Genomic DNA, 18,033 nt, shown 5'->3' with positions numbered 1-18,033 from the left:
TGACTGGGGATTCGACATATCTGTAAAAGCAATATTCTGTGACACTACTCCTTCAAATTTAGGCCTTCGTAATGGTGCTGCTGCATTACTGGAAAAATTGTTAGAAAGAGATTTGTTGTATCTTCCATGTAGGCATCATATATTTGAAATAGTCCTAAGATATGTCTTCGAAGCTGTTTTTCCAAATACTGTTGGTCCTAATGTTCCACTTTTTATCCGATTCCAAAAGCAATGGGGAGATTTAAATAAACTCAGTTACAAAACAGGTTTAGATGATCCGAAAAATGATAATATCTTGACAAATGAAAAAATTGAATCTATTAGAACTTTTGCGACTGAAACTCTTGCATCACAACTGCCTCGTGATGATTACAAAGAGTTATTAGAGCTTACTTTAGTTTTTATCGGTGTCATCCCCGAAAAATTTAGTTTTCGTAAGCCAGGAGCTTGTCACTATGCACGATGGATGGCAAAAGCTATTTATATATTGAAAATGTACATGCTTCGGGAGCAATTGTCATTGAAAAAAGGTGAAGATAATAAACTACGGCAAATATGTGTTTTTGTGACAATGGTTTATGGTAAAGCTTGGTTTTCGTCGTCAAATAGTGTCAACGCTCCGTACCATGATCTACAGTTTATAAAAGAACTCAACAACTTTAAGGCAATCAACAGTAATCTTGCTACTGTGGCAATTAGTAGATTTATGAATCACTTGTGGTATTTATCACCAGAATTAGCAATCATGGCTATTTTTGATGAGGAAGTTTCACAAGAAACAAAATTAAAAATTGTCGCTAAGCTGCGTAAAGAAGAAGAAACAATTGTGATTGATGATATTCCGGAAGAAGACTTGGATTATACTAGTGAAAAATGTAGTGTTAAACGCTTTCAAACTAAGAGCATAACTGAATTATTATATAATGATATTGACTTTTTCGTAACTGCAGAATCGATCAATTTTTTCAATAGATTCGAGTTACAAACAGAATTTTTAAAGATTCATCCTTCTGAATGGGCTCATAATGAACACTATAAAACTGCATTATGATTCGCTAAAAAACTATTGGTTGTGAATGACTGTGCTGAAAGAGGAGTTAAACTAGTGCAAGATTTTTGTAATCGTTATACTAAGGATGAAAAACAAATGCACTACGTGTTACAATTGGTTAAAGATCATCGTCAAATGTTTCCTGACGCACTTAAAAAAACTAATGTAAAAACTTCATGAAAGTATCTGTAATTAAAAATAAAAATGGTAATGTTTGTACATTTTCGATTCATTAAAATATTAATAATACACTTCTTTAATTGATTAATACTTTTCACGTAAATTATAGTTCAAAATTATATGCATAAGTAAAAAAGTAATCTAATATGAATAATAACCCGTCTATGATTGTTGAATTATTAAATGACCAGAAAAAACTATGAAAAAGATTATAGTTTCAATTTAGACCTCGAATAACTTCAAAACCGTTAGAATTATCAAAAATGATAAGAGACCTTTTTGTAGACCGTTAAATTTTGCATTAGAAAAAATATTTTTGATGTGATTTGTTGGTTAGTTTATGACGTAAAAAATTCCAAAGTAAAAATATAACTTTTCCCATGTTATTTTCCTTTAAAACTTTGACCGTCGGGGGGCGCGGGTTAATATTAAAATTAAGAGCTATAACTTGGCATGATTTTTTTTTTATAGATTTTGAACCGATTTTGAACTATCGTGAAAAAAAATTTCAAAAAACACAACATAAGGACCACCCTAATATATACATACATACATACATACATACATACATACATAGTGACAACATCGCGAGGGTAGTCAGAGAAGCTTCTTGTGATCTTGAAACGTCGAGATCTGATGAAAACTCGATTTTTGTAAAACAGGGTAACACCAATAACTTCCCGATTTTCGAAAATCTTCGATTTTCTCAGCGGCAAAAAATATTAAAAACAATCACTATTGGAATTGTATTATAAGCTTGAAATTTATATTGTGATCCCAAGTATCTGTGATAAGATTTAGAAATTTCACGTTTTATGACTCATGTATATGAATCATTTATGTTATCAAGTCAAAGTATGTGTGGTCAAATACAAAATGTAAACGATTGTTTCCAAACAGTACTAGCATTATTAATTAATCATAAAACTTTATCTGATCAAAAGCTGAAAAATATTCCATCATTATAATTCATCAGATTAGAATAACGTAATTAGAAATTTTTTGAAGTTGTGATTTTTTCATTTCTTCAATAATTCATAATATATGTATTATATATTATGTATACATATCAAATAGAAACTCTGTTGAAATCTTGATCTAGTTGTATATTATGCATTTAATATTTTCAGCTTAAAAAACTTCAAAAATAGGTATTCATGGAGTAATTACTTTGAAAGGATCCGAAAAAAATAATGTGACGAAGAAGTAAAATAATCTTTTTTAATTTTACTGTCAATGCTGTTGATATTTTTTTTCTATTTTTAAAATTATTCTTTTTACCTCAATTTTTTGTAATCGAGTATTCATTAGATTTCAACAATTTTATCAATCAAAATCGGGCTTCCTGTACTCAAAACAGTTTTGCTCAGTATAGACTCTCGAAGCATTAGTCCCGAAAAACACATTTTTGAAAACAATATTTTTCGAATGAATAATCTAATTTTATATGCAGTTTGAAGTTTCTTTGGAGTTTCGGAAAATGTAAAATGGATTAAAATTTGGAATTGATGGACACACCGGTTCCAGAGTTATTTCAAAAACAGATTTTTCTTTTAATTGTATTTTTTTTAAGTTTATCAACATCTATACGACCAGTGATTAATAAGATTATAAGTTCAAGAGTGATCGATCTGTGTCGTTAACTATTTTGTAGAGTTTCCACAATAAATATCTACCTTCGGGTAATGGATGAAGTGTAATTGCTGTCGACAATCTTCCACTTCCCATTGAAACCAAATGAGGAGTTTCTGCTTGTACCCTTAGAGCTCGACCTGCTTCTCTTACTTCTAAACCTGCCGTTGCCATTACTGAAACAAAATCAAAACAAATGCTTGAATCAACAATTGTAGTTTCTGTTAATTTCGCGCAGTCAAATAATATAGTTATTTTTAATTTCTATTATAATTTCGAACCACTATTTTCAACCTAATTTTTGAAAATTAACTTTTCATGAGATTATGCTCGTGTGCCTAAGTGGTTTCCGTCATCGATTTTCATAAGTTATTTATTTTTTGAGTTTAGGAATCACTGTTTTTAATTCTAAAACCCTTGTTCGAATCGCTTGATTTATTGAAAAAGTATTTTTATCACAAAAAATTAAAATATTGTCTATTGTGGTATTTTAGTTGTTTTTGATATATTTAAAGGTTGTAAAGTGAACAAGAATACAAAAAACTTGAGTACGATTAGGGGACGTCCATAAATTACGTGAGGTGTTTTTTTTTATTTTCTGCCCCTCTCTTCCCCCCTGGTGAGATGTCTTGAGATTTTATTCAACCCCCTCCCTCATCCTCTATTTTCACGTGAGATTTTTCAAAATCTGAGTTTCTTACGTAAACGCGTTGCATTGTTATTTTAAAAAGAAAAAAACAAATTTGCTTCATGCTTTTATTTACGACTATTTAAGACTAGTAATTAGTATTGCTGAGAGTTTAATTATAAGTGTGAAAAAATTTAACTCTCGTTCATCGAGTCGCGCGTTCAGCTGACAGTGGTGCGAAAACAAAGGACGGGTTAGACTGTACCGTAAATTCAGATTAAATTGAGCTATTTGATATAAAACAAATATGGTGGTTTGACAGTGAGTAAATGTATGACGTCGAAGTATGAATGAAATTATTTTCTTTCGAACGAATGAATAAATGATTTTAATCGTATTACGATTACACTTAAGATAAAATCTTAAGCATGTACGATCTGGATTAAATGGACAAAAATTGTATAATTTTTTTTTTTGTTTCAATCAGAAAAAAAATTGCGTGATATTTGCCGAGACCCCCCCCCCTTAAACACCTCACGTAATTTATGGACACCCCCTTATTTATCTGAATAGTATAACCTTCCGTATGTTATTAATTTTTTCGAGCTCGAAAATAGACAAAATTTTATATTTTTTAGTTCTAAAAGTTCAAAATAGAATACACAAAAAAAATTTACTTGAATCAAGAAAGTCATTTTATTTAACTTTTTTATTGAACGAGGAATAATAGCTTTTGATTAAATGAAAAAATTTTTCCTCAATTGAGGAAATTAGGCATCGCATGATCTAATAAATTTTAGTTTTCTTTCCGCACAGTCAAAAATTTTTCATCATGTAAAGTTTAAAAATTTGGTGTAGAATATTACGCTCTAGAGTGTAGAATTTCACATTCTAGTGTGTTAAATCAACAACCAACAATCAATATTCGACACAAAAATTTTTACTGGCCATTTAGCTGCCCGATGAAAAAAGTTTTTGTCTAATTATATATGATTATATATGTTCATATATGTCTATATATAATTAGATATGATCATACCTGGCTGTTATAACCCCATATATAGTCATACATAAGTCTATATATGATCAGATCCATTTATATATAGGTCTATATATAGTTAGATCTGATCATACCTGGCTGTTATAACCCCGTATATAATCATATATAAGTCTATATATGATCAGATCTGATTATATATGAGTCTATATATAATTAGATATGATCATATCTGGCTGTTATAACTCCATATATAATCATATACACTACTGGAAAAAATTAAGGGATCAAAAAAAAATTCCAAATTTTTCGGTAGTTTTCAACAGGCCGTAACTTTGAGAGAAATGGTCGTACAGGAAATAAAAAAAAAGGAAATTGTAGCTCCAAGTGTCTAGTTTTTGGATTAGAACTTCAAAATTTTGTAGCCTCCGCGGTTTCTGAGTAATCGTAGAAAAACCAGCAACAAAAAAATTCTCAAAATTTTTTTAGTTTTTTTTTTTGGTCTACGGGCGTGGAAAAAATTTTTTTAGCTTAACTACCATAAGGATCGGATACTTTGTTCATTTAGCTTTAATTTCTTTTTTAAACACCCTGATACGTCCACTCCTCGCTGAGATATCGGTCTTCAAATGGAAAAGGATCTTTTTGTCTTTGATTATCGATATCTCAGCAACCAATGATCGCACAGAAAGTTAAAGGTGAGTTTCAAGAACTTGAATGAATTCCCTTAACGACTGTTCATTGTTTTTCGAAAAAAATTTTTCTTTCCGTCACATGAATTTGAAAATGCAACAAAAAAGGGCTTTTAGTGGTTTTTTGGAAAATCAAGCGCTGGATCGAAAATATTGAGGAAACCACTAATGTTAAGTGTGCCTTTTACAGTTCAATATGTCCACAAAAACCCTACAAAGAATCAAATTAATCCAGCCAGCCGTTTTTTTGTTTTCACTTGATCGAATTTTTGAAAAATTAAAGGATCACGTTTTTTGCTCTGAAAAGCTCATAATTTTTTAAAATGAGAAAAAAATGGTTTTTTCGAGCTTTTTCCACATTTTCGTTCCAAAAGTGCTTAAATTTTCAAAAAAAAAAAAAAATTCAAAAAAAAAAATTTTCAAAAAAAAAAAAATTTTTTCGAAAAAAATTAAAAAAAAATTTTTCCAAAAAAATTTTTTTAACAAGTTAAGAAACCCAAAAACCATCGCCCAATGATTTTTATCACCTTTCCACCGCTGCATTCCTTGATTCTACTGATCTCCTTTTAATTAAATTAATAAAAAAGTTAATACCCCCAATCGAATTTCGATTTTTTCATACGCTTTTCGGAGTTTTTTTTTCTTTTCTTTTTGTGAATCCTTAGCAAATCGCTTCATTCAACAGTTTTTTCAAAACTAATCCCTCTGCGCTAAAAAAATTTTTTTAATTTTTTGGTCAAAATTGAAAATTTCTGACTTTTGATTCTTAATCATGGTTAGACGACATTTATCGGAGGTGGAAGTCGCTCGGTTAGTGACTCTTATCGACGAAGGTTACACTCAACATGCAGTTGCTATCCGGATGGGTGTAAGTCAATCTGTCGTATCTCGAGCTTATACCAGATACCAAGAGACGAATCAATATCATCGTCGCCCCGGACAAGGTCGCCATCGAGTCACTAATGCCCGCGATGATCGAACAATTGTTAGAGAAGTTCGACGACAACCTTTCGTCAATGCGAATATTGTCGCTCGAAACTTCCCCAATCGCAGACAACAGCAACAACAACAGCAACAGCGACGACGGCATCAAGTGCGAAACATTTGCTCTCGAACAATCATCAACCGTCTTCGTGAAACTGGGTTACACGCACGACATCCTAATCGTGTACCCCTGTTGACAGCAAGACATCGTCGAGCTCGTTTAGCGTATGCTTACGATCATCGAAATTGGAACTTGAGGGAATGGACAAATGTTTTATTCACTGATGAGTCTCGTTTTAATCTGTATGGCAACGATCGACGTCCTCTCGTTTGGCGCCGTCGTGGAGAACGTTTTCGCCAGAACTTTGTCCGTCCAGTCGTTGCCTACGGCGGTGGATCAGTTATGGTGTGGGGCGGCGTTTCACGAAATTGGAGAACACCTTTGGTAATTGTACGCGAAAATTTGACAGCTAGACGTGACATCGACCAAATTTTAAGGCCCATTGTTCTGCGCAGACGACAACATCTGAGGTCGTTCATATTGATGCAAGATAATGCACGTCCACACACAGCCAACATTACCCGGCACTTCTTTGAGCGGCATGACATCACATTGTTGCGACACCCAGCAATGAGTCCAAATCTCAACCCCATAGATCACGTTTGGGACATAATGGACCGTCGGTTGCGCAGAGAGTATCCAAATTTGCAGAACTTAGCTGCTTTGGAGCGCGCGCTTCAGCACATTTGGAATACCATTCCGCAGCCTCAAATTACCGTCTGCATAAACATGGCTGAACGTTTGAGAGCCGTTATTGAAAACAGGGGTGGTAATACCCGGTATTGAACCAACAAAAACCTTCAGAGAATGAGTTTGGAGTCATTAAATACGGTGGAACTGACGAGCCACCGGGTCTCAATTCTCCTGAAATACCTTACACACACACACACGCGTAAATCCGACCGCGCGACCTCCACGTGGTACGCTTTGGATAACGCTAATGCCGGCGGTAATTGTTTTCTTAAACTTTTCAAGAGAAAAAATTTCAAAAAAATTTTTTTAAATTTTTTTTTTTTTTTTTCAATTTAAGCACTTTTTGGAACGAAAATGTGGAAAAAGCTCGAAAAAACCATTTTTCTCATTTTTAAAAATTATGAGCTTTTCAGAGCAAAAACGTGATCCTTTAATTTTTTCAAAAATTCGATCAAGTGAAACAAAAAAACGGCTGGCTGGATTAATTTGATTCTTTGTAGGGTTTTTGTGGACATATTGAACTGTAAAAGGCACACTTAACATTAGTGGTTTCCTCAATATTTTCGATCCAGCGCTTGATTTTCCAAAAACCACTAAAAGCCCTTTTTTGTTGCATTTTCAAATTCATGTGACGGAAAGAAAAAATTTTTTTCGAAAAAACAATGAACAGTCGTTAAGGGGAATTCATTCAAGTTCTTGAAACTCACCTTTAACTTTCTGTGCGATCATTGGTTGCTGAGATATCGATAATCAAAGACAAAAAGATCCTTTTCCATTTGAAGACCGATATCTCAGCGAGGAGTGGACGTATCAGGGTGTTTAAAAAAAGAAATTAAAGCTAAATGAACAAAGTATCCGATCCTTATGGTAGTTAAGCTAAAAAAATTTTTTCCACGCCCGTAGACCAAAAAAAAAAACTAAAAAAATTTTGAGAATTTTTTTGTTGCTGGTTTTTCTACGATTACTCAGAAACCGCGGAGGCTACAAAATTTTGAAGTTCTAATCCAAAAACTAGACACTTGGAGCTACAATTTCCTTTTTTTTATTTTCTGTACGACCATTTCTCTCAAAGTTACGGCCTGTTGAAAACTACCGAAAAATTTGGAATTTTTTTTTGATCCCTTAATTTTTTCCAGTAGTGTATAAGTCTATATGTGATCAGATCTGATAATATATAGGTCTATATATAATTAGATCTGATCAGACTTGCGTAGTCAGATGTCATCAAAATTTTTTCTTTGAAAAAAAAAAAATTTTTTTTTTTGGTCTTTACAAAAAGTGCGAAATGATGTTTACCATTACGTTTAAATCATTCTGAAATAAAAAATTTGTTACATTTCCTATGGAATATTTAGGTCTGCTCTGCTACTTACTGCTCTGCCACTGCTCTGCTACTGCTTAACAGGCAAATCATTATTTACTTCATTATTCAAATAAATCTAATGTAATAATGAGATTCGATAAAATAAATAATTTAAGACTCAAAATATATTATAAAATTAATTTTTATATTGTATTTATGATAAACTGATTTGATACGTTATGTACTTCATAGAATCATTGTCATATAAGATAGCAGCACAGCAGACGGGAACTTCAAGGCGCACGGATATCACCAAAGTTAAGCAGCATTGAGCGTGGTTAGTAGTTGGATAGGTGACCGCTGGTGTTATAGCCGCAAAATTATATATAAAGTTTTCTTTTTTGTATTTTAATTGGTTATATAGAATCGCGTACGACCATATCAAGTACTACATCCATAAAAGTAACCAAATAATTAATTAGAAGTAAAAATATATAATTAAATATTGTTATATAGAATTATATATTATTATATATAGTTATACATGATTATATATAATTAGACCTGGCCAATTTTTGGATCTGATCATATATAGACAATTATGCATGATTATATATGATTAGACAAAATCTTTTTTCATCGGGTTAGCCTTTAGTTAATTAGCTCAGCTAATTTAAGTTTATCAGCTAAGTCGAACATCCAGTTAGATAATTAGCTTGGCTAACTTTTTTAGCCGACTTAACCGGCTAAATTGTACAGCCCTAATTTTTTTGCATCAAAGGATTTAATAAATATTTATTAACAGTTAACAAATATTTATTAATAGTTGATAAGTAATTTATTAAGTACAATTTATTAACTATTAATAAATAATGATTAATGATTAAATAATTTATGTAAACTGTTAATCAATATTTATTTAACATAAAAAATAAAAATAGCCATTTTCTTTTGACACTTTTTATAACCCTATAGCCGAAATCCATGATAATATTTCAATTTACTAAATAAATAATGTTTTTAATATTTAAAAATATAGAAGATAATTATGAGCTATGATAGATTTTGGTATTTTACCATAAACGTTATTATGATGTAATATAATTAATGAAAATAATTTATAATGATAATTTTTGTTTATAAGTTATTGTCATATCACATGACAGTGCAAGCAAAACAAATTTACTCAACAAAATATTTATTAACTGTTAATGAATATTTGTTAACTCTTAATAAATACTAATTAGCTATTAATAAATATACTTTCCTCCCAAATAAATATTTATTGAATGTTAAAACATATCTATTAAAATTTAATAAATTAAATAATTGTCTTCGAGTAAATTAATTTATTAGTAGTTAATACATTTTTCCATCAGTGTTTATTGATAATTAATAATTTACAAATTTGATAAAAAATTTTGTTTATTACGCATCGATCATGTATATGATTTGTATTACTTGTAGTTGTTACAAACCCTGATCCTCAAAGAAGTCTCGTACACAGAAAAAAATTTCTGGTAAAAGTTACGATACAACTATTGTAAAGTTGGACTGTACTTTTATTACTATAAATTTTCAAATATTTTAGAAGAAAATTTACTATTTATTCATGAAATTTTTCAACTTGCTATTGTAAAAAGTAAGAGATTAAAATTTCCAGTGCTACCTCTATACCTTTCCGATAGAACTATAAAAAATTTTACAATAGTAGAATTGGAATGTTTCTCAATTAGTACGAGTGATGGCCGTGCACAGCGCTAGACTCCGAGTTCATGTACACTGTTAAAAATTTCTATTGTAATTTTACAGAAAATGTATTGGAAGCTAATAGGCAAAACATTAATTTAAAACTACAATCGGGTATAGTAATATTACAAAACATCTATACCTCTGTGAGGTTACTAATTTTACAAAACGGTTTTGTAATTTTACAAATATTTTGAAAATTAGCAAAGTTTGCAAAATTTCAATATTTTTTTTGCTCGACGGGCAGAAAGCGTCAACTTTCGGCCCGCTGCGCTAAATGAAGTTGCCACTTTCTGCCTTCGTCGAGCAAAAAAATAGCATACACTCCTCGGGAAGTAAATAAGAAAGCCTCAGATCACATGTCTGTTGACCTCGGCTTCGCCTCGGCCAACAATTACATGTGATCTGAGACATTTCTTACTTTACTTCCCTCGGTGTGTAATATACTATTCTTGAGTTTTACTTGAATTGAAATGATGAAAAAGAAAAATTTTACTTAATATTTGTTGTGGTTGATTTTTATGAAGCGCTGACTTGATTTTGTACCTCACGTAGACCTAATTTTAACAACTCAGATGATATAATGTGAAAATAATATTTACCCAAACTAAGAATCGAACGCGAGCCGCGCGCTTGCCATCTCGATACCTAAAGCCCTACGCCGCTCGACCGATAGGTGTTATAACATCTTATTATTCTTATAAGCTAATCCTATGTGGTGATTAAACATTACGGCTTAGTATTTATTATTTACATTATTTGTTTTATTTAATGCTGTTTATTGATGGAAAATAATTAACTTTTACATTATTTATAATCCATTGAACATTATAAAAATTAAAGTCTAACATATGCTTATTCAAATATATAGATTTCGAAATGATCGTTTTAGCGTAATATTAAAATCTATAAAATATAAATGATGCCTCGAATTTATTATTACAAATATACAACCATAGACTAAAAATTAGTAAAAATAAATATGAAGGACATTGTTGTTTTTTGATACATCAGTCTCATTTTTGTAAAACTGAAAAGTATTGTTTTTAAAATTAGAAACCAGTGAAGTAGAATTACAATTCGTGTAATATAATTAAAATTGTCTGCTAACATTACAATGCACTGTGTAATTTTACAATGAACATTGTAAAAATAAAAAAAAGCTTTTAAAATTTTTTATGAGATTATTGTAATATAAATTACAATAATTTTTTGTGATTTTACATACAATTATGTTGAATCAGATCACAAATAATGTTTACAAAATTAAAAAGCTTTTTCTTAAAAATTGACGAACGGTTCTGTAATATTACAATGCGTGTTAGGTTTATACATGAAAATTGTAAAATTACAATACATCTTAGTAGATTTCCTGACAGGTGTAGGAAAATTACATGAGTTGTATTTTATTTTGCATTGCTATACACTGATTTGTAATTTTACTTATTATTTGTTTTTTAATGTGATTGTAATTTTACAAAAATTTTTAACAGTGTAAATGTTAAAGGATAAGAGTACTAGTTTACCTCGGATAACGAATTGGGAGAAGGAGATCAACTTTGATATTGAGTTGAAGGATTAACTTTAAATCTTAAAAATAAAATAAAAACATTCTAACTTTTTATTTTCGAACGGGACTTATTACAATAATTAATCTGAACTAGAACAAATTTCTTTTCGGAAGATTGTCTTCACTTAGTGATGGTTTTATACGTTAAACAAAGGAGACACTAAAATTCCGCCAAAAATAAAACCAAACGGACCCGGAACAGGGCCCAGCAACAAAGACACTCAAGACAATGCACAAGTAATTTTTTTAAAATCTAAACCATTGACAGAAGCAAAAAATAATCAAAAAATAGACAACAATAAAGTTGCAAATACAAAAATCCCACTTAACGCTCATAAAAACAACGACAAAAACAACAGCACAGAAGACCCAATTCAGAAAACCATTTCTGAGAAGGATCGAAAGAGATCCCGTACACACGACAGTAATGACAGCATTAATCCCATTGAGTCTAGGAAGAAAATGACTGATACAAATGAACCGAACACTAAAAACAACATAACCATGCAAACAGAAAGCGACCAATCGGACGAGGCATCAGATGAAACCCTCATGTACACTGATAACGACCTAGGTCCGTATCAAATCATAGTCCAACCAGCCAACAAACAAGAAGGAGTCAAAATGCACCCCTTCCATCTAAGTAAGACTACTCTGAGCATTCTCATTGAACTACAGATCCACTCCAATGTACTGGAGACAAAAGCGGTAGGTCAAAGTATATTAATAACGCTTAAAGACATGTACGTAGCTAATCACCTCGTAAACTACCCAAGTTTCCAAGAGAAACAACTCTCTTCCTTTGTCTCAGCATTTCGAAAATTCATCACAGGGGTCATCCACGAAGTCCCGAAAGAATTAACACTAGACGAGCTCTACGAGGGCATCGAGGTATCAGACCAAATTACCATCAGCAGCATCAGTAGATGCATGAAAGCTATACACAACAACGAAGAGAAACAATACGTTCCAACAAACTCCGTTATAATCACATTCAACGGACAAGTGAAGCCCAAGTTCGTATATGCCTATAAAATTAGGACTGAAGTAAACCACGCTCACCTCCACCCTCAAATAATCAAGAATATCCCAAGATTAAGCGTTCAAAACAAGCCGCCAGTGCATGGAACCTTTAACCTAATCAGACATCAATGCAAATCAACAGGCCAAAATCAGCAAAAATGCCAACGCCAGTGCAACGAAACGATCGCGAAAACAATGGAATATCAACAACAACAAATCGAAGCATTTCAGGCACAAAGAGAACATTTCGCAACTACAATGCAGAACCTACTAGTACAGGTAAGCGCAATAATGACGCAACTATCTTCAATCGTCACAGCCCCCCAGAACCAAAAAATCATTCAGAACTTCACTTAAGCAACACAAAACCTCTCCGAAGTCGTAATTGACGCTACCCAGCAGCTACAGCCCGACATGTTACTTCTCCCGGCAACAAGTGAAGGCGAAGACGAATCAGAACAAAACTACCAGTTTCTCTACTTAGAACCAGCACCAACACAAATTCTTCCTCAACATAATAGCAGGACACAATAAAAAAACAACAACATCAATTTTACAATGAAACGCACGCAGCGTAAGGGGAAAAAAAAAGAAATTACAATTATGAACCTGGTCCGAGACCACGACATTATTCTCCTCACTGAAACATGGCTTAAACCAGAGGAGCCATTCTATATCAGCAATTACAACATTGTAAGAATAGATCGACAAGACACCAACGGCGGAGGCCTAGCAATTGCCGTTAAAACATACATAAGTTTCGAAGTTCTAAGTGACTTCTTCGAAATTGAAGGCCAAATCGACACCCTGGCTATAAAAATCAACACCAATCAAGGTCCAATTATATTTGCAACTACGTACGTCTCGCCCTACCTCAAGATCCGGAAAAATACGTGGGAGTCGCTACTAAAACAACCTCACAACGGTTCTCTCCTCATTGGAGGTGACTTCAACACTTATCACACTCTTTGGGGTAGCCATAAAAACTCACCTCAAGGCAAAGAGCTAGCTGAAGCAATCCAAGAAGCGGAATTATGCCTGCATAACAATCAAAGACTCCCTTCTAGAAGCCTCAAAGCCAGGGAATAAGGCACAAAACAACAGCGGTGAGCAAAACCAAACACAACCACAAAGAGACAATTCCAGCGTCAGAAAGATCCGTACGCCAGCACCCTGGTGGAATGACGACTGTGCAACAATCCTAGAAGAGAGGAAAGCAGCACTCCAAATCATGAAGCGGCAACTAACCGTAGAAAGTTACGTGGAGTATAAATAGGCCGAAGCAAAAGCAAAACAAACATTCTATAAAACTAAACAAAAAGCCTGGCAGGAATTCGCTGAAACGCTCAACGGCACCATCCCAATATCCGTGATCTGGAAAAAATTCAAGGCCTTTAAAAATCGAAGACTTACCTCACCGCACACACTACCAAGACAAGAGCTCTCGGCTGAGCCAAAAAAGCAAGATTTTATCAAAACATACTGTCAAGAAAGCAGAATCGACTCGGATGATACGCTAGCTCAACAGCTAATTCGGCAAATTAACAATAACACAGCTCTACCAGCTACTGACGACTTTCCCGAAGCACCCATCACGTTAACAGAGCTGAACTCTGCCATCAACCGCAGCAAATCTGGATCAAGCCCGGGGATGGACCAAATCAGCTACGAAATTATAAAGCGATTGCCAGAGAGTTTAAAAAAGCATCTCCTCGACTACTACAACAACTTCATAAAACGAAACAAGTATCCATCGGCCTGGACAGAGCATCTGGTTTACCTTCTACCCAAAGGAGACACAGGAAAATTCAGACCTATCATTCTTGCACCCTGTTTCCTCAAGGTGATGGAGAGGATAGTGGTTGACCGTACCACATGGTGGCTGGAACACAATAACAAGATTCCAGACACACAATTTGGTTTCAGAACGGGTAAGAGCACCACGGACAACCTAGCGGTTGTTGTCGGGGACATATACACTGGATTAGCTGCAGGCGAATACACCATCACCGCATTCTTGGACATTAAAGGAGCCTTCGATCACGTTAACCCAGACATACTATGGCAAACCCTAGTAAACATTGGCATTCCTACTGCGTACTGTCTCTTCTTCTATTTTCTAATCAAGCAACGCAAACTCTACTTCGTCATCAATAATGGCCTAACAGAACCACAGCTGATTAACTCTGGAGCGGGCCAAGGACTGGTGTCAGCCCCTCTATTTTTCACTTTATACACAGCGAATGGTAAAAAACATATCCATAGCTCCAGCAAAATCGCAGAATTTGCAGATGACAAGGCAATCAGATGCAGGAATGAAAACTTACAATATGCAATCGACGCTCTACAGGCTTCTCTTGACAGCTACAGCGCGTATTTAGAAAAATTAAATCTCCAGCTCTCACCTAAAAAAACAAAAATAATTATTTTCACTCATAATGATTACAATCCTCAAGACATCTTATTCACGATAAAAGAAGATCCTAGCGAAGATTAACAAAGTCTTTCCACTCATCAAATCACTGAGCGGAACCAAATGGGAGGCTGACCCAGCAACTCTTCTTAGTATTTATAGAGCGTTGATCAGAACTAAAATAGAGTATGGGAGTCACATAATGAACGCTATCTCCAGCAAACTATTCAGCAAACTGGAGAAAATACAGAATAAAGCCATAAGAACATGCATGGGACTCCATATATCAATTCCAATCAATTCCATGATGGCCGAAGACGGAGAAATCTCTTTAAAAATCCGACTCAAGGACCTCTCGGACCGCTACACTTTGAAATCTCTAAGCACCAACAACAATCCCGTCATAAACACACTCCGAACCCTAGGCGAGTGTCTAACTCAAAACAAGTCCAAACAAAATATATACAAAAGATTTCCAGCAATCAGTTCGTACCACGACACCATCCCGCAACATGACATCATCTATCAAAGCATAGCACATCCTCGATACATACACACATACTCCATCTTCCAACATCCTCTGAATATTGATCTCACTACTGTAGCAACGTTGACAAACATGTCACAAAGAGAGATAACTAAAACATTTGAGAAAATGATCAACGAAAAATACAAAAATCTAACGCAGGTCTATACGGACGCCTCTAAAAGCCCCGATGAGCCCCATGTTGGAATAGCAATATACAATGCCACTCTCAACACTCAGCTAGCCTTCAAAATCAACCAACAAGCTTCAGCAACGACGGCAGAAGCACTAGCCATCCTCAAGGCGATTGAGTTGGCACTTGAGATGCAGGAAGGAACAGTAATCTTCAGTGACTCCAAAAACACGCTCCAATCTCTCCTACAGCAGCAGAATAACAAAAAACGGTCCTATCTTACCTACAAAATCGCCGCAAAAATGGTCAAGGCACAACAACAACTCCAAGTACATCTGGTCTGGATTCCTGGACACTTTGGCATCTCAGGGAACAAAACGGCGGACAGACTTGCTAAGAAAGCTACGACCAATGCACGACGAACCTTCACTCCTATTCCTTTTAAAGATCTAGCTAACAACAGCAAACAAAAAACCATCAAGACAACGGAGGAAAAGCTCAAAGAAATAGGGAAAACGAAAGGAGTCCTATACTTCGAGAAAATATACAAAAGCACAAAGAAACCCTGGTTCACACACTATAACTTGCCTAGGAAAGTCGTCACCACAATTATCCGAATGCGCCTCAATCACTACAACCTCAACTCGAGCCTTCACAGAAAAAAATTTATTGACTCAGCTGAGTGTCCATGTGGATCGCCCGAACAAGACCTCAACCACATCTTCTTTGAGTGCCCAACCTACCGAAACTAACGAAGAACATTAAACAACATATTGGTCAAAATTTGTGATCCTATCCCAACCGACATCACCACTCTCCTGGCCACTCTTACGTCTAAAATAGCATACATATTCTGTAACTTCCTCACGAAGTGTGACCTCAACATTTAAATTCAAATTCGTACAGACTGAGACACCTACCGTTGACCCCCAGGAACTACAAACCCACAACTACTCCACCATCAAGTACAGCGGCCGAATGGGAAAATGCCAAGAGCCTAAAGAATACTACTACTACTACTACTACCTCGGATAACGTAGAGGGAGAGTCCTGGCTGCCGACAAAGAGCTCTGGGTTCGATTCCCGGATAGGACGGAGATTCCGATTTCTTTTTTCGGTTACTGTATGGATACCAATTACTACAACCTCCTATCTCTCTCCTTCCCTAAAATTTCTTTTAAAAAAACCGGGTGTCAATTTTTACAATAGTTGAATTGTTAAGTTTACAAATACACATTGTATAATTTGCTCTATGTTATTCGACTTTTTAAGTTTCTTGGTAGCATTATTTGTTGGATAAAGTTTACAATAGTAGATCGTAAAAATTCCTTCAATTTTCTTTCCGTGTAGGTAAACAGGTAAAGAATTAGTCTACTGAGTTTTTTTTTTTAAGTTTAATTTTTATTCATCACAAACAAAAGTTACATGGAATGTTCTTACAAAATAATAAATGCAGTAAAAAAACTATGACATAATTATAATAAATAATATCAATTGTTTTTAGCAGGCTATATTAAATACATCGCTAAGAGTCATTGGCTATATTAAATGCTTGCTAAGAGTCATTTCGGAAAAATTGCACTTTTATAGTGTTAGAAACATAAGTAATTTATACATTTTTAGTTAACTCAAATAGTTTGATGAGAAATGCAAAAGTTGTGAAAGATAAAAGTATCTAAATTTGATTAGTCTACCAAGTAGAAATATTAGAAATATCAGAAAACACATCATACCTTAGGAGTTTAAGCGACTTTAAATAAATAAATAAAAAAAAAAAAAAAAAACTGATTATGTTGAACTTAACAGTGTCGATAGTGCTGTATGATCAACAAATATTATTTTTGAAATCTTACAATGTTGATAAGCAAAAACTAATTCTGGAACTTATAAAAGCTAAAAAAAAAATTGAATGAATCTTAATTATAGAACTTATTAAGCTTATTCTGCTTTTATTTATACATAATAGACAAAGATCAACAGAATGACCCATCATAACTTGCTTCATAAAAATAGTTTCAACCTATTTTATTATTTTATGAGTCTGAAGTAGAAGTTCTTGTCATAGTGTTCATGTACTGTGCACTTTTAAATGTTCTATATAATGCAGCTATTTAAATCAATTTTTTTAAAGTCAACTTTCATATTATAATTGATGTAAAAAAATAATTGTACAGGCTGTAAAGATTATGATACTTGTCCTTTTTTTTATGGATCAATTCATGTTAAATAAACCAAATAGCTGAACTCAAATCTTTTGGAAGTATAGTTTTATCCATGGATAAAATATTATCGCAATTTTGACATAAAAGTTTTGTTGTCAGTAACTAATCCAAGGTTTCATAGAAATGATTATTTCTAATTCAAAATTTATTACTGAAATGAGGATTTGCGGTATACT

The 18,033-nt window shown here is 33.6% G+C and overlaps 1 protein-coding gene across 1 annotated transcript in view; it reads right to left on the bottom strand.

The window, feature by feature from the left end:
- The window catches only part of LOC141526008 (uncharacterized), a 51,157-nt gene that overhangs the window by 16,976 nt on the left and 16,148 nt on the right, over window positions 1-18,033 (bottom strand). Inside the window, 1 exon segment of the mRNA XM_074240718.1 lies at window positions 2,908-3,039. Within this exon segment, the coding sequence (XP_074096819.1) occupies window positions 2,908-3,037 (130 nt within the window). The 5' untranslated portion in view covers window positions 3,038-3,039.

This window comes from Cotesia typhae, unplaced genomic scaffold (assembly GCF_013202065.1).
Source record: "Cotesia typhae breed Kobodo isofemale line unplaced genomic scaffold, CoteBio_Ctyphae contig_30, whole genome shotgun sequence".
NCBI classification, from domain to species: Eukaryota; Metazoa; Arthropoda; class Insecta; order Hymenoptera; family Braconidae; genus Cotesia; species Cotesia typhae.
Note: the sequence above shows the minus strand (reverse complement) of the source record. Positions and strands in the feature narration are given on the sequence as shown.